A 26,246-nucleotide genomic window follows, 5' to 3' on the forward strand; every position below is an offset into this window, starting at 1 on the left:
CCCCGGAGTTTGTGCCTTTCTTCTGTTCTCTCGTTTCTTTGGGGTGCTGAGTCCAACACAGCTGTATTTTTGTACATAAATCCTGCACTTTAAATACAATACAGTTGGTATCTAAACTAATCTTGTGGGCTTCCTTTTTTTCCCACATCACAATTCACTGCAAAGAGAGGGGCTCCTTGCCTTAGTACTGCTTTAGGCCTGCACACTCCTCACACACTCCTTGTGCTGTTTCTTCTTTCATTGTTACATTTTCCTCTGCGTAATGCTGTTTCTCTCTACTGCCCCACAGTGACGCTTTAAGGTATGGCCACATTTCTATTTCTTTCACTCCCTCTTCAAACCTTTGGCAATATAAAAAACATCCTATCTTACCTGTATTATGTGTGTCTGTGACAAAAGTCTGAGCTCGCAAATCTTCCTTTTGCAAGCTTGCATTTTATTCTACAATACCAACTAGTTGTATTCTTTTAAGTCTCTGGCTAGTATTACTCCTAGTATTACCGAGCCGTACTTACACTGTAATGGTTTACTTTGTCCTTGCAGGAGATGAAACCTACCAAGACATTTTCCAGGATTTTTCCCAGATGGCTTCAAACGATCCGGAGAAGCTGAATCGCTACCAGCAGTATGACTCGCAGCAGAGGCCATGAGGGAGACGACCTGGGGAAACCGTCTGGGCTTTTTCCTGGTCAGTGCTGTACTCAGCACGAGTATTGGGTCTGTTTCACCTGAACCTCAATGGTGAAGGTGTCTGTTGTATATCACTTTTAATGGGTCTAAAATTGTACATTTTAAAGTTTAAAATGTATACATTTTATTGAGGCTGGACGGCTCAGGATTGTGAACTTAAACAATGTTTTATGAGACTCTGGACCGGCGCCCAGTTTGTAAAACAGTTCACATTTGAACCTGAATGGTACAGTATTATGCTTTTTACATAATGGGACAGTTTGGTTCAAAACATAACCATAAACAAAATCAAGTCGAGTCATAATTGTCTATTCTGAATTCATATAAACCAAATAGACCACTCATCGTGTCTTTTGAAGTTTAGTAGGTTTTTACATGTAGATACTTTTTTTAATATATAAAAGAATACACATTTTATTTGTGCTATCAATTTGCTAAAATCGTCCCATTTCAATGTGGTGTTTTGTTGATTAATAAGCAGCACCTTTTGTGATTTTTGGCTATAGTAGTGTGGTTTCACAGCATTGATCTGTTGTATATAAAAATGCAAATGAGACTCATTATGTTAAAAATGAAAGTTAATGTTGATGGCCCCCCCCCCCCCCCCCCCAGGTAGTTGACATATCCTGCCACCTTAATTATTTGCACAAAGTCCCACTTTCCTCGTCAACACTGTTTTGTATGGTGAAACGTTGGAGTGTCAGTTGGTGTGACGTGCTCATGTTGTCGAAGGGTAGGTTTGTCACTCTTGAAAAACCCTTAATGTGGCTCATGCACAGATGTTGATTGTGGGTATTTTGCTGTTCAATTTTTGAGGCAATACTTTTGTTTTGTGTGATTTTTAAGATCTGATTTTCCGTGTTTGTCACCAAGGCCAGTTCTTTGTTTGTTTGTGAAGGAGGGTAATCTGTTATTTTTTTTGTGTGTGTGAGGAAGACAAGCCTTATGTTTTAAAGTATTTCATATTCAATCTTGTTTTAGACCAGAAATAATGACTGTTAAAAAGAGAAAAGATTGCATGTTAGGCCCTTTCTGTACATGTATGTTTGAATTTATTGTAGTATCCACTTTCTGACATGTCTCACTATCTTATTTTAAACAGTATTATAGCATCCTGTTCATTGGATGGCAAAAAACGACTTCTATAAAATATACCTTGTTTATTAGTATAGCAGTGTATTAGATACACTAACAAGCATGTACCACCTTCCTGGATACATACTACTGTGGCATTGCAATTGCAATATGGGGAGCTCTCTTAGGCCCTGGTTATACTTGGTGCTAATGCTCTCTTAAGCCCTTTTAATACCTGGTGCTATCATTTGCCTTTTGTCCTGATCTTGTCCACATTCTGATAGTGCCCACATTTTTAGATGAGTGTAGATGATTAAAGCAACTGATTGTGATCAGATCCTCCTTACCACTTCTGGAGGAGGTCTGTGTAAACAGATCTGGATTGTCAAACCATTTAAATCCACCCTCAAATCATTGACATAGACTAAAGGCATCAATATTGGTCTATAACGTAAAATAAAAATTATTATTTTGAGACGATGGCCCGGAAGGACCAATCTAGTGATTGGATCAGATCACATGTAAATTAAATGTGTAACTAGGGATTTCCTTGATTTTTATTGGACTCTTAACTTGTAAACTCTGCCCACTGAGCTTTCATCCAACCAATCAATTTGTCCCAACTACTTCTGTAGGTGGTCAGAAAGATCTGATCAGTGTTTAAGTTTTTTGTTAGCACCAGATATAAACTGGGCTATTCTTAAATAAAACATGGGATACAGATCTTGTACAGCTTTTGAATATGCATAAGTTAAATCTAAAGTAGTGGTACTTGAATCATTAAATAAGCGCTTGTAAATGCTGATAATATAAAAAGAAAATTACAAGATAAAATTGTCTCCCTATACCACTCAGATATGCATATTATCGATATAATTATGAACTATATTACATTTACTGCAAATCATGGACTGAATTTCTTACTGTTTGTTGTATTGATTTTATAAAGCAATTTTTCGTTCTGATTGTCTGTTTTATTACATTAATTAAAGGGATACTTCACTATTTTGGCAATGATACCATTTTTGTCTGCATCAGTATGAAGGAACTTAGAATTGACTCCCGAAACTACCTCGAACTAGCGTTAGCGCAATAACTGTTAGTCTATTGTATCTACTAGTATACTAGCAGTTACCATAGACATCGTCATTGCGCTAACCCTAGTTAGCAACTTTAAACTGCACACAGAGTTCATCTGACTCTGGGAAAGTAGATAAAGGGCTTCACTCCCAAAATCTTGAAGTATCCCTTTAAGGGCTTTACTCTTATACACAAAATTGGCTTCCATATTTCATGACCTCATTTTATCCCGGACGCATAGATGTTATCTGATCCTTCTGAGAAATGTTGTCCCCTCTTCCATGCAGAGTGCTTACCTCATGAAGGATTGCTGTTTCTACTTCATAGAAGGCTGGGAAATACACTGAGCAAAAATGTAAACACAACATGCAACAATTTCAAAGATTTCACTGAGTTACAGTTCATAGAAGGAAATCGGTCAATTGAAATTCATTAGGTCCTAATCTACGGATTTCACATGACTGATGGAGGGCATAGGCCGGCCCAGCCAATCAATCAGAATAATTTTTTCCCCACAAAAGGGCTTTATTACAGACTGAAATACTACTCAGCACCCCCCCCCTCAGACGAAGAAGCCGGATGTGGAGGTCCTGGGCTGGCGTGGTTACACGGTCTGCGGTTGTGAGGCTGGTTGGATGTACTGCAAAATAATCAAAAACAACAGAGGTGGCTTGTGGTAGAGAAATGAACATTCAATTGTCTGACAACAACTCTGTTGGACACTACATGTTGTGTTTATGTTCAGTATCCAAACAATGCATGTGTGTCTGAGCCTCTCCAGCCATCCTTTCGATGTGCTCACAACAGTGATGTCACAGAGAAGCTATTCTTCCTTTCCCTATGGATCACCTTGTCGCTCCCACACAAGCCCCGTTTGTACCTGGGGCTAACATGCATCCTTTGTCCTGATCTTGTCCACATTCAGATTGTGCCCACATTTTCAGGGAAGGGAAAGGAGATACCTAATTAGTTGCACAACCCGAATGCATTTAACCTGTTGTGGAAATTCTACAAAGGGACACTAAGTCAAACTTAAACTAATCATTCTTTATTAACAGCATGCTGGAGAGGTCACAGTCAAACTTGGATGCATAAAATACCAATCTGAAGTGAGCTTTTCTGGGCCAGACCGGTTAGTTCTCTAATATACTGCATGATTTAGCTTTTCTTTCATTCACGTGACCGACCAATACTGGTTCATTCACGTGACCGACCAATACTGGTTCATTCACGTGACCGACCAATACTGGTTCATTCACGTGACCGACCAATACTGGTTCATTCACGTGACCGACCAATACTGGTTCATTCACGTGACCGACCAATACTGGTTCATTCACGTGACCGACCAATACTGGTTCATTCACGTGACCGACCAATACTGGTTCATTCACGTGACCGACCAATACTGGTTCATTCACGTGACCGACCAATACTGGTTCATTCACGTGACCGACCAATACTGGTTCATTCACGTGACAGACCAATACTGGTTCATTCACGTGACCGACCAATACTGGTTCATTCACGTGACTGACCAATACTGGTTCATTCACGTGACAGACCAATACTGGTTCATTCACGTGACCGACCAATACTGGTTCATTCACGTGACAGACCAATACTGGTTCATTCACGTGACAGACCAATACCTCACGAGGCTTCTTCTCTCTAAGCTGAGACCTTGAAATTAATTCCATTCCTTTACTTATATTTGTGTATTAGATATTACTGCACTGTTGGAGCTAGAAACACAAAATTTGATTCGATTTTAAACAGATCTTTCGTTCTCTAAACAAGGGTCTGGGCGTACTGCCAAAATGCAGATACTGATAGTGAAGATTTGTTCAATCAGTCACTTGTATGAACACAGAAATTGGTCATTAGAAAAGCAAACAACATTTTCTTTCACAAACCCAAATCCTCAATCAGAGCTGTGCGGGGGGGGCTGCCTTAATCGACATTCACGTAATCGTCGGGGGTTAACTGCCTTCCTTAAGGGCAGAATGTCAGATTATTTTTTTTAATAATTCAAATCCACGAGCGACCTTTCGGTTACTGGCCCAATGCTACACATGGTATTAAAATGAGTCTGTTTTCCGTCCAATGTGTCTGCATTGTGACCAGATTTTCTTGTCCCTCCCTGTATGTAAACTATTTGAAAGATATTCTTTCAAAATAATATATATTTTAAGCCACATTAAATCATCATTGATTTATTGCATCAAAATGGTCCACCGACACTTGCGTGCCTGACTAACTCCACAGGTGGTCAGGAAGATCTGATCACAATGTGTCTTTTAATCATCTACACCTGTCTGAAAATGTGGGCACAATCAGAATGTGGACAAGATCAGGACAAAGGATGCATGTTAGAACCAGGTATAAACAGGGCTATAGTGAACATACATCCCTGATGGTGTGTCACCCACTCAATAATTACACTGTTTATTTATCCTGGTGCAAAAATGTAAGGCATCCAGTCCTTTAGTCCTTTCATGAGCAACAGTCCTCACAGCAGACATGTGCATGTTTAGTCTGTTTCAAAGCATTGTCCTGGGCCACATCACAAAACTCCTACCCTGGTCACATACAGTAACTGCTATTGGCAATGGACAACATCTGCCATGTAGGCATGACTCTATTTAAGATCCTCTAGACGCAGACTCAGCCTGTACCTGTCGAGCTCCAGACTGGTTGTGGTGGTAAGGGCTCAACTGTCCAGTCTGTACCCAGCCACAGGGCCTGGATCCTGGCCTTTTTTTCTGGGAAGTCTGTGGTGGACTCCCCTGCAGAGAGGCGGAGGGCCGCGGCTGGAGACGTTTCCCCTCTATAAAAAGAGAAATGTGCACAAACGCAAAGAGGCCAAGATCCATTAATGTCACTCGCCGCAACGTCCAAGGGTCTCGGTACACTGAGACTGCCAGGACAACATCTACTCCTCCCCCTTCAGGACTACATCTACCCTGGAGGGGGTGGGGGTGTAGATATAATCCCTGGAGAGGGTGGGGGTGTAGATGTAGTCCCTGGAGGGGGTGGGGGGGTAGATGTAGTCCTTGGAGGGGGGGGGTAGATGTAGTCCCTGGAGAGGGTGGGGGGGGGTAGATGTAGTCCCTGGAGAGGGTGGGGGGGGTAGATGTAGTCCTTGGGGGGGGGGGGGGGGTAGATGTAGTCCCTGGAGGGGGTGTGGGGGTAGATGTATTCCCTGGAGGGGAAGGGGGGGTAGATGTAGTCCCTGGAGGGTGTAGATGTAGTCCCTAGAGGGGGTGGGGGGATAGATGTATTTCCTCGGGGGGGGATAGATGTAGTCCCGGGGGGGGATAGATGTAGTCCCTGGGGGGGATAGATGTAGTACCTGGGGGTGATAGATGTAGTACCTGGGGGTGATCGATGTAGTACCTGGGGGTGACAGAGGTAGTCCCTGGAGGGGGGGGGGGGCAGATGTAGTCCCTGGAGGGGGGGGGGGCAGATGTAGTCCCTGGAGGGGGGGGGGGCAGATGTAGTCCCTGGAGGGGGGGCAGATGTAGTCCCTGGAGGGGGTAGATGTAGTCCCTGGAGGGGGTAGATGTAGTCCCTGGAGGGGGAGGGGGTAGATGTAGTCCCTGGAGAGGGTGGGGGGGTAGATGTAGTCCCTGGAGAGGGTGGGGGGGTAGATGTAGTCCTTGGGGGGGGGGGGGGGGGTAGATGTAGTCCCTGGAGGGGGTGTGGGGGTAGATGTATTCCCTGGAGGGGAAGGGGGGGTAGATGTAGTCCCTGGAGGGGGTAGATGTAGTCCCTAGAGGGGGTGGGGGGATAGATGTATTTCCTCGGGGGGGGATAGATGTAGTCCCTGGGGGGGATAGATGTAGTCCCTGGGGGGGATAGATGTAGTACCTGGGGGTGATAGATGTAGTACCTGGGGGTGACAGATGTAGTCCCTGGAGGGGGGGGGGTAGATGTAGTCCCTGGAGGGGGGGCAGATGTAGTCCCTGGAGGGGGGGTAGATGTAGTCCCTGGAGGGGGTAGATGTAGTCCCTGGAGGGGGAGGGTAGATGTAGTCCCTGGAGGGGGAAGGGGTAGATGTAGTCCCTGGAGGGGGAAGGGGTAGATGTAGTCCCTGGAGGGGGAAGGGGTAGATGTAGTACCTGGAGGGGGAAGGGGTGGGGGTAGATGTAGTCCCTGGAGGGGGAAGGGGTGGGGGTAGATGTAGTCCCTGGAGGGGGTAGGGGTAGATGTAGACATCCCCTCCAGGGACTACATCTACCCCTACCCCCTCCAGGTCATCTATAAGTCTTTGCTCGGTAAAGCCCCGCCTTATCTCAGCTCACTGGTCACCATAGCAACACCCACCCGTAGCATGCACTCCAGAAGGTATATTTCACTGGTCATCCCCAAAGCCAACACTTCCTTTGGCCGCTTTTCCTTCCAGTTCTCTGCTGCCAATGACTGGAACGAATTGCAAAAATCTCTGAAGCTGGAGTCTTATATCTCCCTCTCTAACTTTAAGCATCAGCTGTCAGAGCAGCTTACCGATCACTGTACCTGTACACAGTCAATCTGCAAATTGAACACCCGACTACCTCATCCCCATATTATTACTTACCCTCTTGCTCTTTTGCACCCCAGTATTTCTACTTGCACATCATCATCTGCACATCTATCACTCCAGTATTAATGCTAAATTGTAATTATTTTCACCTCTAGGTCCTATTTATTGCCTACCTCCCTACTCTTCTACATTTGCACACACTGTACATAGATTTTTATATTTTCTTTTGTGTTATTGACTGTACGTTTGTTTATGTGTAACTCTGTGTTGTTGTTTTTGTCACACTGCTTTGCCTCATCTTGGCCAGGTCGCAGTTGTAAATGAGAACTTGTTCTCAACTGGCCTACTTAACCAAATTAAGTAAATAAAATAAAAATAAGGCCTTAGGATCAGTCCTCTAGTTATTTTGCCATTTGGGTTTTTATAATGATCTTGTAATCGTACACAACATTGCAGACGCCTAAACTGACCTTTGCTCTTAAAACATGCAAAAAAGGAAGCTCCTAAGCCACCAGGAGAACGCCAACTGTCACAAGACAAGGTAATAACTTAAACTACTGGACAAAGAGGCAGAGACTGAGGCCACATGGACAATGGCTTGGCAGGATACAACGATTCCTCCCTCTCAGACCTCATTAGCGGTAGCCCTTGTTTTGCCCTCACCTCTAACTCTCCAGTCCCACAGCTCAGCGAGCTGACAACACTAACGGGTAGACCGCTCATGAGGTCACTCTGAATTAATGGTTAGGGTTTCATATTTTTGAACTACTTGTGCAAAGAATCCAAACAGTCATGCCTGTATTTTCTAAATGCTGATGATGAATGGATGGCCGGAGTGAATAGGCACAGTGTTACAGGCATTCTTTCACACCGCAAATCCTCCTCCACACATCCAGGGGGGGTGAAAAGTGGAGGACGTGTTAGGTACTATACCTTCCACCCCTCCTCTTACTTGCTACTTCATTCTGCAGTTGTGCTGTTTATATCTCCAGCCCTGGTTCCCAGAATGGGCTGGCCCTGTAGCCCCTCTCCTTTAGAGGAGACTATATTGGGGGGGGGGGGGGGGGGCTCCCTGTCCTCCACACCCAGTGAGCAGCCAGCGGTCAGCCTTTCCAGTGGGACAACCCGTATAGGAAAATGAAGTCCTCACCATCACAGGTCTGGCCTTCAGCTGTTCAGAGGGCCACAGAACACCCCTCTCTGCCAGGTGTGGGGAACCCAAGCTGGAGAGAGTGAAGGATGGCTTGTCTAGCCGTAGTGACATCCCTCCTTTGGGTCAATTAGCTTTTACCATTAAAACTTTATGGAAGTATAAGATATTATGGCTTCCATATTTCTGTGAGATTTGTAAGGAAGAGTAGCTGCTGCTTTCGCAATAGCGAATGTGGATCCTAATAAAATACCCCTAGACAGCCTCATCTTCCACACTGGCCTTGGTGGTTGTGCCAGCCCTCAGAGAGCAGAAACCCAATACGTCTGAGGTTGACAGAAGAGGACATTTGAGGTGTTTGTTTCAGCGGTCGCAGAAGCTTTGAGAGTCCAAAAACCTTGCTGAACAGAACCTAACCAGCTGCAAAAGCAACATGACTCCTGTTGCGGAGGGTGACTGGAATCAAACATACAGTAAGCCATTCATGTAAAACACAGGAGAGCTAGCTCTCGTAAGAGCAGCTACTCGTGATGCAAACTAGACTCATGTCATTGGTACAGTATTTCTCTGCGATTGTACTATGGACATTTATTTTTAATATAGCCAAAACATGTCTTCCATCCTCCAATGCAAATGTAATGGATTAAGGAAGAGTTCTGAGCTCAGCTGCAATAGCTGATTGTAACTGTTGATTGTAACTGGGGGGGGGGTATAGTATATTTGAAAATAACATTTGTCAAGCACTTCAGAAGAAATGGCGACGGAGGCAAACTAACAAACCACAGCATATTCATCACATCACGGAGGCATGAAAACAAACCACAGCATATTCATCACATCACAGAGGCATGAAAACAAACCGCAGCATATTCATCACATCACAGAGGCATGAAAACAAACCACAGCATATTCATCACATCACAGAGGCATGAAAACAAACCGCAGCATATTCATCACATCACAGAGGCATGAAAACAAACCACAGCATATTCATCACATCACGGAGGCATGAAAACAAACCACAGCATATTCATCACATCACGTAGGCATGAAAACAAACCACAGCATATTCATCACATCACGGAGGCATGAAAACAAACCGCAGCATATTCATCACATCACAGAGGCATGAAAACAAACCGCAGCATATTCATCACATCACGACACAATAGATTGTCTCTTCATATTTTCCTATAAGATGCTTGTCTCAATGGGAGGTCTGACTGATGTACCCTGCCTTTTAGTTCAGAGATACTAGGATTTTGGACATCAGCCTAGATCCACAACATCCCACCCGTTAGATCTCAAGTCTCATTGAGGAGTCAAAACAGTCTGCCCTGTCCAGAGTTCCATGGACCGCCTGCATGTCACTCGCTGGCCTATTAAGTCAAGCAAACACGCTGGGGCCTTAACCCTGCCTTCAGCTCCATAACCACACAATCAATTTAACAACCATCCCCTCCGACGACTCCATTGGCCCATCCTGACCTGGTGGGACTGCTTGTTTGCCTAAACAACACGAGAGCTGTTGAGCCGCAATCATTTCATCGACACTTACTCACCAACGTTCCCAACAGACGGTGACTCCACGGGCGAGAAGGCCAAAGGTATGCTCGTTCCTTCTCTCATTCATCAGTATGCTGAAAAGACACTGGAGGCGCCAGTCTACCGCCTGGCCATAACTGTTCCCCAGGGTTCACGGCTTGGCCTGGCTGGACGCCACAATCACGAGTAACTTTTCGCCTTGTATGGTGTTGGGCATATTGTCCCCGTTGGGAAATGACGCTGAGGAGTTCCACTTCTAACACCAACTACATCACAGCCCACCAATTTTAGAACTGATGTTGCGCCAGTTATCGATTCATGAAGACAAGTTTGTGTTTTAGAACTTAAGGTTACAGGACAGGTTCAGGTCACAGAATAAGGCCATGGTTAGAGTGGGTTACCTATAGAATTATTCCATGTGGCAGTACTGGGGTCATAAAGAACCATTGCTGCTGATGATGGAAAGGGTGTGTGTGCCAACATCTCATTACTCTGTTTAATTACTTGGTCAGATAAGTGAGTGCCAAGGATGGCATGTTGAAGAGAAAAGCTGAGGCAAAATAAACAAAGAAAATGTGAACTACTTCAGATTTACAAGGTTCTTCCAGGAATTTAGATTTTCCACTTTTTCCCCCCAGAAATCTACAATATCCCACCCGCATAGAACAGACATACGGGAAGTGAAACATTGGCGGTCATCTCATCTCCTTTGGGAAACAGGGTGGAGAAGGGAGGCTCAGAGTATGACTAAACATTTCCTCGTGTCAATTGGGGACTACAGGCTGTTACAACTTCCTGTGGCATGTTTGAGGTTCAGTTGTCCCAGTATGACGTGTCACCTTTCCAACAGCCAGGAAGCTCAGATTCAAACTCTCAGACAGCTCTGCAAGCGTTATACCAAAATACATTTGTTACTCACCAAATATGGAGTTTCACTGAGCAAATATCTTCATTTACTCCTGTATGTACTTCCAAAAAAAGTCTAAATAAAAATGTACAAGCAACTGGAAAAAAAGGTCTCTTCAGCACCTCCAATGTATTGAGCTGTTGTCAGTGTCATTGGAGGGGCTGAATAGACATTTTTTAGGTTGCTTGTAAAAACAAATATAGAAAATAATAATTTGGAAGTACGTAACGGGAGTAAATAAAGATAGTTACTTAGCGAAACTCCATATTTGGTCAGTAATTAACATATTTTGACATAACGCTTGCAGAGCAGTTGGAGGACACTGGGTTACCTATAGAATGGGCGTTATGTGTTAGAGATGTCGTCCTTGCCCCAGTATCTGTGTGTTAGAGATGTCATCCTTGCCCCAGTATGTGTGCGTTAGAGATGTCGTCGATGAGTATGACGCGTCTCCTCTTTAACGCCCAGGAAGCTCAGATTCAAATTCCCAGTGTCCTCCATTAAACTGAGTAATCAGGGGAGATGGGCCTTGGTCAAGGAGGTGACCAAGAACCCAATGGTCACTCTGACAGAGCTCCAAAGTTCCTCTCTGGAAGGTTCTCCCATCTCCACAAAGACAAATATCTCTGCAGCACTCCTTTATGGTAGTGGCCAGACGGAAGCCACTCAGTAAAAAGGCACATGACAGCCGGCCCAGAGTTTGACAAAAGGCACCTAAAGGACTAAGACCATGAGAAACAAGATTCTTCTGTCTGATGAAACCAATATTGAACTCTTTGGCCTGAATGCCAAGCATCACATCTGGAGGAAACCTAACACCATCCCTATGTTGAAGCATGGTGGTGGCAGCATCTTGCTGTGGGGATGTTTTTCAGCGGCAGGGACTGGGAGACTAGTCGGGATCGACGGAAAGATGAACAGAGCAAAGTACAGAGATCCTTGGTGAAAACCTGCTCCAGAGCAGTCAGGACCTCAGACTGGGTCGAAGGTTCACCTTCCAACAGGACAACAACCCTAAGCACACAGCCAAGACAACGCAGGAGTGGCTTAGGGACAAGTCTCAATGTCCTTGAGTGGCCCAGCCATAGCCCGGACTTGAACCCGTTCGAACATCTCTGAAGAGACCTGGAAATAGCTGTGCAGCAACAACGTACGGAGTAACGGGTCTGAATACTTACGTAAATGTGATATATATTTTTTGAATACATTTGCTCACATTTCTAAAAACCTGTTTTTGCTTTCTCATTATGGAGTATTTGTTAGTAGATTGATAAGATGTTTTAATTATTTTAATCAATTTTAGAATAAGGCTGTAACGTAATAAAATGTGGAAAAACTCAAGGGGTCTGAATACTTTCCAAAAGCACTGTAGATTAACATTTTCTGCATGCACTCAATGATACAGTAGCAAAAGCACATAGCAGCTGGTACATATAACATAACGTTTAATTTGATTAGGAGCATTGAAATGCTCCCCTGACAAGCAGGAAGATGGAATGACATACTTTTTTGTTTAGTTTCCCCCCCCATTTTAGGGGCATCACATAGGAAAAAAATTATCTTGTAATCAGGTGCACAGTAGACTTAACCAACCAGGGCTGTATTTCTTTAACCTTGTTTGACACATTGTGGTGATAGACCACAGCTGCATGGGCTAGTGTTACTAAATAGCTGCGGTAGAAAGGACTATAGTGAGGAGGAATAACCATGGATTGTTTTCAAGCAGTGAAGCACACTTCTCTCCCCCAAAATAGCTGAGGTCAAACATTTGTAGCTACATAAAATGAAGTAAGTTAATCGTTTTCCGACATGCAACACATTCTATGGCGGCTTCATGTCACCCCACTTGTTTTGTTAATTCTTGCACAGCAGCATTTCATGTGAAACTCTCATCTTTTCCCCCAGATGGTAATGTAATAAAGAGGGCATATATTAAAACACTAACGACCTTAAAGTATTAAGAACAGTTGCGTCTAATGTTACATTTTCAACCGTTAGCTCCATAACCCCAACTGTCATTCCACAGGTTTTCATAAACGACCGAACCCAACTTGGGAAATAAACACTGTGTCACTTAAACTCAATGTGGAACATCCTCATCTAGTTCTCCGTTAACGGTTCGCACTTTGCAGCCAAAGACTAAAACGTCCGTTGAGATGTCTACATTTATGTTTTATTTATTTGTTTAAATCTGACTTGAATGTCTAAGAGTGTATGCCCTTGTGCATTCAATGTGAGTGTGTGTTCAAGCCATGGGTACGGTAAGGAGACTTCAGCAGTGTGATGGGGAGACTGTTCACTGTGTTTTGTGTAAGCTAGACTGGGCAGAATAATAGCAGGCTGGTGGCCAGGCTGTGATGAAACACTGGAGAATGTAAACCATCCTAAACGTGTAGGATTAGGGGGATTACACTATGTACACACAGCACACGCAGGAAAAAAAATAAGCACACATGCTCCACTTTTTTATTTTATTGTACTGACAGAAAATGATACCATTTAACAAGAGAATGTCAAACATTCCCTGTCTGACAAAGGGGGCCAGGATAGGGAAGGAACATGTAAAATAAGTAAGGGGCAGGAGACAAAGAGGTGCATGCTGGGATGTGAAGATTCTTCCTGTAGAAGCCTGGTAACGTCACCTGTGGAACCAAAAGGACAGAGCGGTTAGGATACCACCTGACCAGGCTCTGTTTGATCACAAAACACCCCTAATTCATTACTTTTTTTTTTTACAGGAAAGTTTTGTTAATTAGCCATATCTATATTCAAATGTTTATTAAATGACAATGAACTTTTAATTATCATAATTTAAAGACTGTCATAACAGTAACTGTACAGCGAAAAATCTTACTTTTAAAAGTTCATATTCCATTAACTCGTAACCAACTAATGTTGACCAAAGCATAAATTGGAGAAAAATAAACACACAAAAAATATTTTTAAAAATACTCAAACTTGTATGTCAGATAATTTAAAAAATGCCTGCCATTTCCTCAGAGGATGTCCTCCTCCTGAGGAGGATGAGTTGGACAATCAGCAGTCTACTCACATTAATATTTTCAATTACAGGTATATTACACCCACACCATTCCAACACACCATTCCAACACAGAAAATATGCTTTTTAACATAATCAATTACAATTTTTTTGGAAGGAAAACTATTTCACCTAGAACTCTGGAAACATTGGACAGTTTGAGATTTTTTTTTTTATATTGACCACAGTGGTGTTTTTGAAATCATCTTACTCGCAGAGCAGGAGCATTTCTGATCCCAAAGGGCATGACAATATCTAAGCATAATTTTAGATTTTTTAACATACTCTGTATAACCCTAGGAGGTAAAATGGGGATCAAGACAAACATAACATTGTGCTGATGGCCAAAAATGACAAAACAATCTAGCTCGGCTCTCTATGCCGTGCAATTACAGATGGAGGGTTTGCCCTCAGGGGGGGTGAGGTTTGGCGACGGCAGCACTGTTTACATTCCATAAGCACTGATTAACGTGAGCCAGGTTAGACATGGGAACAAGAACCCAAAGACCTGCACACTGTACCATTACCTCTCTCTGAACCATCAATGTGGCATAGCTACTCTGAGACTGTTGCCTGTATAATTACAAGGCGATGCTGAATATTCAGGCTGCTTGATCCTGAAAGTTTGAGTTCTCGCACAAAGCGGGAGGAATGGTCATTATATTTACCCCTAGGCTGCGGATACAACGCGTTTTGCACTATGACCCATCTACAGAATTTGCTCAACAAAACATGTTTCTAAGCAAAAACCCACACTTTCAGAGTGAACCCATTAAAAAAAAATGTATCTGCAAACAATCAATTGTACCCAGATCCATCATTTGGTAAACACTGGTGCAGGACACATACCTTTTGCTTGGAGGACGTTCACTCGTCAACGTACTCGAAGGACTCGGGGGCCTCGGGCTCCTGTTCCTCCTCCTCGATCTTGGGGCCGTGGGCAGAGACAGGCTCCACCAGCTCCTCCTCTTCCTCGCTGGTGTCCTTCATGATGATAATGCCGCCGGTGTGCAGCTGGAGACAGATAGGGGACACGGACATGAGCGACTAAGCTTTTCGACCAATGAATGATGGGTGTCTTTTAATTATTTTTTTTTTATCTCTGGGGGCGCGGGTGTCGTATTATACACACAACACCTTGTCTGCCTCCCCAACTGAGTCGTACACCCGTCAAACATCACCCGCACCACAATAACCTCAACTCGAATTCAGAGAAGACACTGCACCCCATATTGTTTAAAATCTCACCCACTCTCCACTGTCAACACGGAGTAGCATGCTTATGCAACAGTTGGACACATTTAACAAGGCTTATGTCCATGTAAACCTCTGAAGCCGAGAAGTGAGGAACTGCAACAGGTGTTTATAACGCTGAAGAGGAGAAGTGAGGAACTGCAACAGGTGTTTATAACGCTGAGGAGAAGTGAGGAACTGCAACAGGTGTTTATAACGCTGAGGAGGAGAAGTGAGGAACTGCAACAGGTGTTTATAACGCTGAAGAGGAGAAGTGAGGAACTGCAACAGGTGTTTATAACGCTGAGGAGGAGAAGTGAGGAACTGCAACAGGTGTTTATAACGCTGAAGAGGAGAAGTGAGGAACTGCAACAGGTGTTTATAACTCTGAAGCCGAGAGGAACTTTCAAAACACTACACAGACGTGGTGAGGGATTACACAGTGAAGAGATTCATCATGACTGCAAGAAAGAACAGGTATTTTTCCCCCCAGTCTGCCTGTGAAGATTTTGAGGGGATGGTTGTCTCGTCATACTCTGTGAGCACATTGCCCTTGCAGTGGTTGTACAGTACATCATGCAGCTTGGTTATCACTATAAATCATTTAGAGATATGGTCAGGTCCAGACTAAAGCATCAGGTATGGTGAGCACTGTCCAGACTAGATTTTTACTCTTACATTATCTCTGGGAAGCTAAGTAGCACTAATTTACTCACAGACCACACTACAAGACCTTTGGAACAGTTGCCGTGTGCTCGTATTGCCTTCTATGGAATAGGTGAAATGGAATCATCACAATATGGAGGGAAGGTCTGTGGGAGGCACACCCTGGCCACACAACAATGGATCGCTTTGTGTTAAAACACCGCCTTCCAAAAAAAATTAAATACTAAAAAGTTTTAGAAGACAGACGAGAGCAAAAACACTCAAGTATCATATGATATGACCCATGATGCATTGCTCTCAGCTCGACGTTTGTTGATTTGACATTTAACCAAACGATAGTCCTCTTTATAGGAGTGGGATTAGGATAAGTGTGTGGGTGACTGCATATCTCATGTTATTTACTGTGGAAAGCTGTCAACATTTTGCGCAGGGCCAGAGTACAGAGTGGTTTATTGTCCGGCAACTTTAAGACTCCGTGGATCTAACCGGGGCTTGGTTGGAAAGACGAATAAAAGATGGCTAATGAAAGACAGCTTCAACGCTGGATCCAGAAGCTAAAAAAAAAAAAAAAAACTAACCGAAAACCTATATTTTTTACCAAATTTAAGTTATCACAAAACCATCACCAACAGGTCCGGACCATCACCATCAAGGCTAAAATAAATTAAACATACGTAATGCAACACTTCTGTCAATAGGAGGATAAACATCTTACAAATAATTTCCCACGGATACAGTGCATTCAGAAAGTATTCAGACCCCCTTCACTTTTTCCACAATTCATTACGTTACAGCCTTATTCAAAAATTGATTAAATAAAATCCTCAATCTACACACAATACCCAATAATGACAAAGTGAAAACAGGTTTTTCGCTACTCAGACACTTTGCTATGAGACTCAAAATTGAGCTCAGGTGCATCCTGTTACCATTGATCATCTTTGATGTTTCTACAACTTGATTGGAGTCCACCTGGGGTAAATTCAATTGATTGGACATGATTTGGAAAGGCACACACCTGTCTATAAGGTCCTATAGTTGACAGAGCATGTGAGAGCAAAAACAAAGCCATGACGTCGAAGGAATTGTCCGTAGCACTCCGAGACAGAATTGTGTCGAGGTACAGATCTGGGGAAGGGTACCAAAAAAATTCTGCAGTATTGAAGGTCCCCAAGAACATAATGGTCTCCATCATTCTTAAATGGAAGAAGTTTGTAACCACCAATACTCTTCCCAGAGCTGGCTGCCCAGCCAAAATGAGCAATAGTTCCTCTGTGGAGATGGGAGAACCTTCCAGAAGGACAACCATCTCTACAGCACTCCACCAAATCAGGCCTTCATGGTAGAGTGGGCAGACGGAAGCCACTCCTCAGTAAAAGGCACATGACAGCCCGCTGGAGTTTGCCAAAAGGCACCTAAAGGAATCTCAGACCATGAGAAACAACATTCTCTGGTCTGATGAAACCAAGATTGAACTCTTTGGCCTAAATGCCAAGAGTCAATTCTGGAGGAAACCTGGCACCATCCCTATGGTGAAGCATGGTGGTGGCAGCATCTTGCTGTGGGGATGTTTTTCAGTGGCAGGGACTGGGAGAAGTGCAGAGAGATCCTTGATGAAGATCTGAGCGCTCTGGAGCAGGTTCTCAGACTGGGGCGACGGTTCACCTTCCAACAGGACAACGACACGAAGCACACAGCCAAGACAACACAGGAGTGGCTACGGGACAAGTCTCTGAATGTCCATGAGTGGCCCAGCCAGAGCCCAGACTTGAACCCATTCGAACATCTCTGGAGAGACTTGAAAATAGCTGTGCAGCTGTGTGTCCCCATCCAACCTGACAGAGCTTGAGAGGATCTGTAGAGTAGAATGGGAGAATCTCCCCAAATACAGGTGTGCCAAGCTTTTAGCGTCATACCCAAGAAGACTCGAGGCTGTAATCGCTGCCAAAGGTGCTTCAACAAAGTACTGAGGAAAGGGTCTGAATACTTATGTAAATGTTATATTTCCATTTTGTCTTTTTTCTACATTTGCAAACAGTTTTTGCAGTGATGTCCTTGTCCCATTGCGCACTAGCGACGCCTGTGGCGAGCCGGGTGCAGTGCACGCTCACACGGTCGCCAGGTGTATGGTGTTTCCTCCGACCCATTGTTGCAGCTGGCTTCCGGGTTAAGCGGGCATTGTGTCAAGAAGCAGTGCGGCTTGGCTGGGTTATGTTTCGGAGGATGCACGGCTCTCGAGCATCGCCTCTTCCGAGGCTGAAGACAACTGAGCACATGGAGAGGAACACAGCAGAGAACCTGAAACGGCATTAACTACCATCGTTGCTGAGTGGGTGGGGGACAGCAGTAAGGTGAGTGCCGTCTACTAGGTAGCCAGGACTGCAGCAGATTGAACTGCACTGTCTGGTAGGTAGCCAGGACTGCAGCAGATTGAACTGCACTGTCTGGTAGGTAGCCAGGACTGCAGCAGATTGAACTGCACTGTCTGGTAGGTAGCCAGGACTGCAGCAGATTGAACTGCACTGTCTGGTAGGTAGCCAGGACTGCAGCAGATTGAACTGCACTGTCTGGTAGGTAGCCAGGACTGCAGCAGATTGAACTGCACTGTCTGGTAGGTAGCCAGGACTGCAGCAGATTGAACTGCACTGTCTGGTAGGTAGCCAGGACTGCGGTAGATTGAACTGCACTGTCTGGTAGGTAGCCAGGACTGCGGTAGATTGAACTGCACTGTCTGGTAGGTAGCCAGGACTGCGGTAGATTGAACTGCACTGTCTGGTAGGTAGCCAGGACTGCAGCAGATTGAACTGCACTGTCTGGTAGGTAGCCAGGACTGCAGCAGATTGAACTGCACTGTCTGGTAGGTAGCCAGGACTGCAGCAGATTGAACTGCACTGTCTGGTAGGTAGCCAGGACTGCAGCAGATTGAACTGCACTGTCTGGTAGGTAGCCAGGACTGCAGTAGATTGAACTGCACTGCCCACTAGCGGTCATAAGCAGGACCATATCTGAATTGTGAATTCATGCCATTTTATGATTTTTTAACCCCAGTTTAAAAAAGATAATGTGTCACATCCCTACCAGAAACACACTTTAAAAAAAGTCACATGCGTTCACAGACTCACACACCAACAGTACGTACCGGTTTGAAGGGCTGGTAGCGGCACGTCTCGGGCATGTTGAGCACTTTGAGCTGGGCGGGCATCACTCTGGCTGGGTTCTCCATCAGCTGGAAGTTGGGCTCGGGTTCCTTCTTCTTCTCTTTCTCTTTCTCCTTCTCCTTCTCTTTCTCCTTCTCTTTCTCATCATCTTTCTTTTCCTTCTCAGCCTCCTGTACCTCCTGAGAATCCAACAAATAGAATGTTAAGCGTTTTCCCTCCCTTTTCCTGAGGAAAACCCACGACTCAGTGAGTCCGCAATGATGATAAAAAAGATGGCGATGGCAGTAAGGGTCACCTCGGAATAAAGTGTGCCTTCATTTCATACGTTTCCTGACACCACCAAAAAGCTTAAAAATCTGGAAGACGTGTTTATCTTGAGATGGGTGATACACTCCTTATTGGTTGTCTTGCACTTGGTGGCCAGTGATTTGTTAGCCTCTCCCTGCCTCCTATCTGTCCCCTGCCCAGGTCTCCCGGCTGCTACCACAAGGCCCTGAAAACTGGACCATAGGTGTGCAATGACTTGTATCAGCACTCCTGTTTGTCTACGTGTGTGTGTGTGTGTGTGTGTGTGTGTGTGTGTGTGTCAACTAAAAACAACACACTTCCACACAGTGTTTGTGTGAGAGAATAAAACAAATCTCCACTGTCCAATGCCTTTGGTTAAAACTAACACACTGATATAACCGAGGGTTAAAATACTCCCCCCTTCTCATTAACCCCGATGACACCAAGCCCAATCAATCAAAGTGAGCGGATCCAACTTTGCCTGAGATCGCAGCCATCCCTCAGCGAGGACGTGAAATCTAGCATGGCGGACGCCATCAAACATAGCGATAATGCCCAGCGGTCAACATCCCACTGAAAGCAATACTGGCACTGGGTTGACAGGGGCTGTCGGTAATGGTATGTATTCCAGCCGTGTGCTTCATGGATAACTTGGTCCCATCAGGGGAGAGGGGCTGGGGGGACCTTGCCAGGGCTGACAGATAGCTGCTCCTTAAAGGGATACTTCACTAATTTCCTGAGAACTGCTATTTTAAAAGGCCTAGTTCGTTCACATTTCTTAAGAACTGCTACGTTAACCCATAAAAGTCTAAGGGGGGGGGGGGGGGGGTTCTTCGATTCCTGATTTGAAATTTAAAGACCCCTTGAAGTATAAAAACATTTTTGTTTAGTTATTTGAATAAAACATTTTTGGGGGCCTTTTAGCCCATACAAACACATTGAATAACAGATTCACTACATGGAACGACAGATAGTCCCCCCCCCAAAAAAAAATCTAAAGGAAGTTTGTTCTGAAGTGTCTGTTATAACATTTGTTATTCTTTGATTTTCCGTATTTTCATGTGGTCATATTAGTTTGTAGGCCAAACCGTTCGGACAATACAGACGGTTTTTTCGTGAGAAGACTGATTTTGGGGATGTCTCATGGTCTGACAACACCGCTGTAGCTCGACCACCTTCCACCTCAGAAGGCCACCATTGGCAGATGCGGTGGACTTAACGTGATGCTCATGAAAAGAAAACACGGATCTCTCTAGTTTAAACTGATGGGCTTTTTTTTTTATTACGCCAATTCGATTTCAGCGAGTTAACTCAAGATTTCCTGAGAAAACTTCTCTGCATTGTTGGTTAAGGGCTTGTAAGTAAGATTTTCACTGTAAAGGTCTACACACCTGTTGTATTTGGCACATGTGACAAATAAAAATGTGAATTGATTTTGAACTGCTACTTTTAAAAAAAGGGACAGTTGACTCATTTCATTGATGGTTTTCTTACCTTTGAAATGGTCTCCTCTGCAGTAGTATGTGTGCCTGGACAGTACATCTGACATAAGAAGCTTTGTGGGATACTGAGTGAAATATTAGTGACGGAAGTTGCAGACTGCAGAGGACCGAGACGTTAAGGGAGACTGTTTTCAGGTCTTTGAACCATTAGTTCCTCACAACCAATTACACAGATCATTCCTCAATAGGCTGGTCAATATGAGCAGAGATCTGTTGTTTTGGACAGGGGCTACCGGATTCTTGCTTGAGGAAGGTTAAAAACATCTACATAGAAAGCAAGACTTAATTTGAGGGGGAAAAATGGAGGGAAAATGAATAAAAAATTGAAAGTGGTCTCTATGAGGCTGGCCGTCCTATGAAATGATTTTGTGTTCATACACTCACTACTTCCATCTTCTCCTCCTCTTTCTCCTTCTTCTCCTTCTCTTTCTCCTTCTTCTTAGCTTTGGCTGTGATGGAGAGCACAGCAGTAGACACCTATAATGGAGGAAGAGAGAGACTAAATGAAGTGTTGGCACAGAAATAAAAAGGCACTTCGGGGCAATCATAAAACCTCTTAAAATACACGACACAAGTGAACTAAAAATATCTGCAGTTTTTTTTGTACGTTATTAAAATGTACCCATGTTCTAAAATGAGCCAAGACTCGGGCTGAGTAGCCAAAATAACACGGTCTCAGACTGACAATATGGAAATGAGAGTTCAAAAGTGACTCTAATAACTAAACCCTCCAAGAAAATGGATCTTGGCTGAGGACACTTCATTCAGGATGACCGTGAGAAGCAGCGAATGCGATTTCAGTCGATCAAAACAGGGTGACGTCACTATTGGGGGACTCTCACCTTCTCCTTCTCTTTCTCCTTGGGTACCTCCAGGGCCGGAGGGTAGGCGAAGGTGGAGGGCTTGCAGTTGGAGCGGTACTGCACCTTGGGCATCTGGACAGGGAAGACAACAGTGTGGTGGTCAAACATCAATAACAAGCGATGGTAGTAAAGTCCTGCCCAGCACCCTATGAAACGTGATGTTCCGGGTTCACTTACAAATCTCTAGCTTAAACTGACACATTTTGATGGGGATCTAAAAAAAAATGCTAATTAGATTCCTGTGGGGGCACGGACATCAACTCCAGGGGCTAAAGTGTGAGAGGGAAGGGAAACTGAAAAGTGTTTCTCTGACTGCTGTAGCAGTAGGTGACTTCACCTGAGAGAAAAGTCTGGCACGGATACAGTGGGACGGGAATGACATGGATACAGTGGGGTGGGAATGACATGGATACAGTGGGGTGGGAATGACATGGATACAGTGGGTCGGGAATGGCATGGATACAGTGGGTCGGGAATGGCATGGATACAGTGGGGTGGGAATGACATGGATACAGTGGGTCGGGAATGACATGGATACAGTGGGGTGGGAATGACATGGATACAGTGGGTCGGGAATGACATGGATACAGTGGGTTGGGAATGACATGGATACAGTGGGTCGGGAATGGCATGGATACAGTGGGTCGGGAATGGCATGGATACAGTGGGTTGGGAATGACATGGATACAGTGGGGTGGGAATGGCATGGATACAGTGGGTCGGGAATGGCATGGATACAGTGGGTCGGGAATGGCATGGATACAGTGGGTCGGGAATGGCATGGATACAGTGGGTCGGGAATGGCATGGATACAGTGGGTCGGGAATGGCATGGATACAGTGGGTCGGGAATGGCATGGATACAGTGGGTCGGGAATGGCATGGATACAGTGGGTCGGGAATGGCATGGATACAGTGGGGTGGGAATGGCATGGATACAGTGGGGTGGGAATGACATGGATACAGTGGGGTGGGAATGACATGGATACAGTGGGTCGGGAATGGCATGGATACAGTGGGTCGGGAATGGCATGGATACAGTGGGTTGGGAATGGCATGGATACAGTGGGTCGGGAATGGCATGGATACAGTGGGTCGGGAATGGCATGGATACAGTGGGTCGGGAATGGCATGGATACAGTGGGGTGGGAATGGCATGGATACAGTGGGTTGGGAATGACATGGATACAGTGGGTTGGGAATGACATGGATACAGTGGGTTGGGAATGGCATGGATACAGTGGGGTGGGAATGGCATGGATACAGTGGGGTGGGAATGGCATGGATACAGTGGGGTGGGAATGGCATGGATACAGTGGGGTGGGAATGACATGGATACAGTGGGTTGGGAATGACATGGATACAGTGGGTTGGGAATGACATGGATACAGTGGGGTGGGAATGACATGGATACAGTGGGTTGGGAATGACATGGATACAGTGGGTTGGGAATGGCATGGATACAGTGGGTTGGGAATGACATGGATACAGTGGGGTGGGAATGACATGGATACAGTGGGTTGGGAATGGCATGGATACAGTGGGTTGGGAATGGCATGGATACAGTGGGGTGGGAATGGCATGGATACAGTGGGTTGGGAATGACATGGATACAGTGGGTTGGGAATGACATGGATACAGTGGGTTGGGAATGACATGGATACAGTGGGTTGGGAATGACATGGATACAGTGGGTTGGGAATGACATGGATACAGTGGGTTGGGAATGACATGGATACAGTGGGTTGGGAATGACATGGATACAGTGGGTTGGGAATGACATGGATACAGTGGGTTGGGAATGACATGGATACAGTGGGTTGGGAATGACATGGATACAGTGGGTTGGGAATGACATGGATACAGTGGGTTGGGAATGACATGGATACAGTGGGGTGGGAATGGCATGGATACAGTGGGTTGGGAATGACATGGATACAGTGGGGTGGGAATGGCATGGATACAGTGGGGTGGGAATGACATGGATACAGTAGTGTGGGACGTTTACCTTGAGGTCCTTGTTGAGTCCGATAATGGCGGTGGGGGTGAAGGCCAGGGAGAGGAAGTGGGAGAGGGGGAACCAGAACCAGAACTGGGTGAACACCAACAGGCCCACTACTGATGGCATGTGGGTGTGGCCCGTCCTGGACTGCAGGGAGATGGTGACGTTACGGCCACCTGCACACAAAGAAGGGGGCAGGGAAGTAGAGTTTTTACATTTCACTTTGATATGTATTGCTTCCATTATAACACTCAAATCTCATTTTATAACTTTGGTACCTACTATGGCTTTATATGATGTTATGGTGGGTTCCTCTACTGTCATGCTTATAAAGGCTGTGTCCCTAAGGGAAGTTTGGCCAAAATAATTACACTATAAAAAGAATAGGGTGCCCTCAGGGACGCAGACACAAACAAGAAGTGAATAATGAGGGGTTAATTTACTAACTTACTACACTGACAAAGCCAGCCATTTCACTAAATCATCGTGATTACTCCTAATCCCAGGCCAAGGGACTCACTAACGTTTCCATGAGTCATTTATGACCTTTAAACTTAACAAGATAAAAAAAAATGTGAACAAAATGCCGGTAAAACAATGATCTGGCATGGCTAGTGTGAGGTAATAAAGCCTTTTCCAGTGTACAAAGGGGGTCAAGGGCTAGGGTGCAGACAAGTAGAACAATAGACCTCCTTTGCCCTCTGGGAGACCACTAGGGAGAAGAGGATGAAGGGAGCTAGGGAGTTGGAGGAAGAGGGTTGCAGAGGAGTGACAGGATGGATGAAAAGGGGCTTGGAATCAGTGTTGGGAGGTCCTTCCCCAATCCTCATACAAACATTGTAAAAACTCCCGTCAAAACAAGAGTTACTAAGGAGGAAACCATTGATTAAAATACATTATTACAGCAGAGACCGCTGGAAATGTTTCCAATGTGAAATCAGATCAGACAATGGTGGTTGAATCACGGGACGTTTTCATTTAAACAGACCTACCGCAGCTCAGTTGACTTTTTTTTTTAAAGGTAATTACAGTGATGACTTCTGGGTGATTTGATAACTTTATTTTGATGGCTGAAATGGCCTCCTAATACCCCGAACAAATTGATTTACTGGTTGCCAGAGTGACTCACAGATTCTAGTTGCTGCGCCACAATGAGAGCACACACACACACACACACACACCACACACACACGAGGTCTCTTAAAACTTGAGATGCAGCTTGACAGCAGTGTGCAATTTACTAGGGGGGAAGGAGAGGTATCCTGGGGTATTTGTCAACCTACTTTATGGCAGTTGAATTTTTATTCCTGTGGAAAAGGACATCCTTTCCCAGAATCCAAGGTATTATGTAATTCCCGAGATCAACTAGCATTTTTCCGTGATCGCATAAGGTCCTTCGGCACAACAGAGCTGAGGGATTTCTGTCGCTCTTGACAAGAACGTCTAAATGATAAAATATATATATATTTTTAAAGGCTATAGAATGTCTACTAATTGATCAAACGTGTGTATTTTAAAAGCTATAAAAAAGGGGCATTAATAACAGTCACTGAGTGTACAAAACATTAGGAACAGCTGCTCTTTCCATGACAGACTGACCAGGTGAAAGCTATGATCCCTTATTGATGTCACTTGTTAAATCAACTTCAGTCAGTGTAGATGAAGGAGAGGAAACAGGTTAAAGAAGGATATTTTATCCTTGAGACAAATATTTTTGTATGTGTGTCATTCAGAGGGTGAATGGGCAAGACAAAAGATTGAAGTGCCTTTGAACAGGGTATGGTAGTAGGTGCCAGGCGCACCAGTTTGTGTCAAGAACTGCAACGCTGCTAGATTTTTCACGCTCAACAGTTTGTGTATCAAAGAATGGTCAAGAATGGTCCACCACCAAAGGTCATCCACTCATCTAGAGTCCATGCCCCGACTAATTGAGGCTGTTCTGAGGACAAGGGGGGAGTGCAAAACAATATTATGGAAGGTGTTCCTAATGGTTTGTCCACTCAGTGTATAACAAAGACACTGAAAAGCTTCACATTTAGGCGCATGGACTAAGAAGTGAGAGAACGTCCAGAGGGAGAGAGAGAGAGGACATCTGGAGAGAGAGAGAGAGAGAGAGAGAGAGAGAGAGAGAGAGAGAGAGAGAGAGAGAGAGAGAGAGAGAGAGAGAGAGGACGTCTGGAGAGAGAGAGAGAGGGGGAACGGTTGGGCGTGTGGTTGTTTGCGAGAGCTGCTTCTGAATGCTAAACCTTCGGTAATGAACACCAGAGATCATGAAACGGAACCCTAATGACTTCTGCCTGTCACATGTCATACGATTACCCAACTGCCCCCAAAATCACAACCCCACTTATAACTAAAAACTAATACTCCCCATCACCTTATCTGAAATTAAAGTGGGAGGAAGCTGCCTTCCTGACGTTACTCAACACACAGCCTTCCAGTCCGTCTCAAAACATGGATGTGTATCAGGGAGCAGTGACCTGACAGTTGTTAAGGGTAGTAGAGGGAGAGGAGAGAGCCT

At 44.8% G+C, this 26,246-nt stretch overlaps 2 protein-coding genes across 12 annotated transcripts in view; one reads left to right on the plus strand and one right to left on the minus strand.

Annotated features, from left to right (window-relative positions):
• LOC139539452 (arf-GAP with coiled-coil, ANK repeat and PH domain-containing protein 2-like) overlaps nucleotides 1-2,726 on the plus strand; it is a 76,372-nt gene extending 73,646 nt beyond the window's left edge. For all 9 annotated transcript variants that reach the window (XM_071342417.1, XM_071342418.1, XM_071342421.1 and 6 more), the window contains one exon: nucleotides 544-2,726. In XM_071342417.1, coding sequence (XP_071198518.1) covers nucleotides 544-650 — 107 coding nt within the window. In that variant the 3' untranslated portion in view covers nucleotides 651-2,726. The remainder of the gene's footprint in view (nucleotides 1-543) is intronic.
• Nucleotides 2,727-13,431: 10,705 nt separating this feature from the next.
• Nucleotides 13,432-26,246, minus strand: part of LOC139539453 (26S proteasome non-ATPase regulatory subunit 1) — a 58,010-nt gene continuing 45,195 nt past the window's right edge. For 2 of the 3 annotated variants that reach the window (XM_071342427.1, XM_071342428.1), the window contains exons 20-25: nucleotides 23,732-23,901; nucleotides 21,704-21,796; nucleotides 21,240-21,338; nucleotides 19,053-19,250; nucleotides 14,864-15,028; nucleotides 13,432-13,616 (exon numbers count right to left, since the gene is read on the minus strand). In XM_071342427.1, the coding sequence (XP_071198528.1) occupies nucleotides 14,882-15,028; nucleotides 19,053-19,250; nucleotides 21,240-21,338; nucleotides 21,704-21,796; nucleotides 23,732-23,901 (707 nt within the window). In that variant the 3' untranslated portion in view covers nucleotides 13,432-13,616; nucleotides 14,864-14,881. The remainder of the gene's footprint in view (nucleotides 13,617-14,863; nucleotides 15,029-19,052; nucleotides 19,251-21,239; nucleotides 21,339-21,703; nucleotides 21,797-23,731; nucleotides 23,902-26,246) is intronic. The other variant, XM_071342429.1, reaches the window with a different exon arrangement.

The sequence above is a fragment of the Salvelinus alpinus genome, chromosome 15, assembly GCF_045679555.1.
Source record: "Salvelinus alpinus chromosome 15, SLU_Salpinus.1, whole genome shotgun sequence".
NCBI lineage: Eukaryota > Metazoa > Chordata > Actinopteri > Salmoniformes > Salmonidae > Salvelinus > Salvelinus alpinus.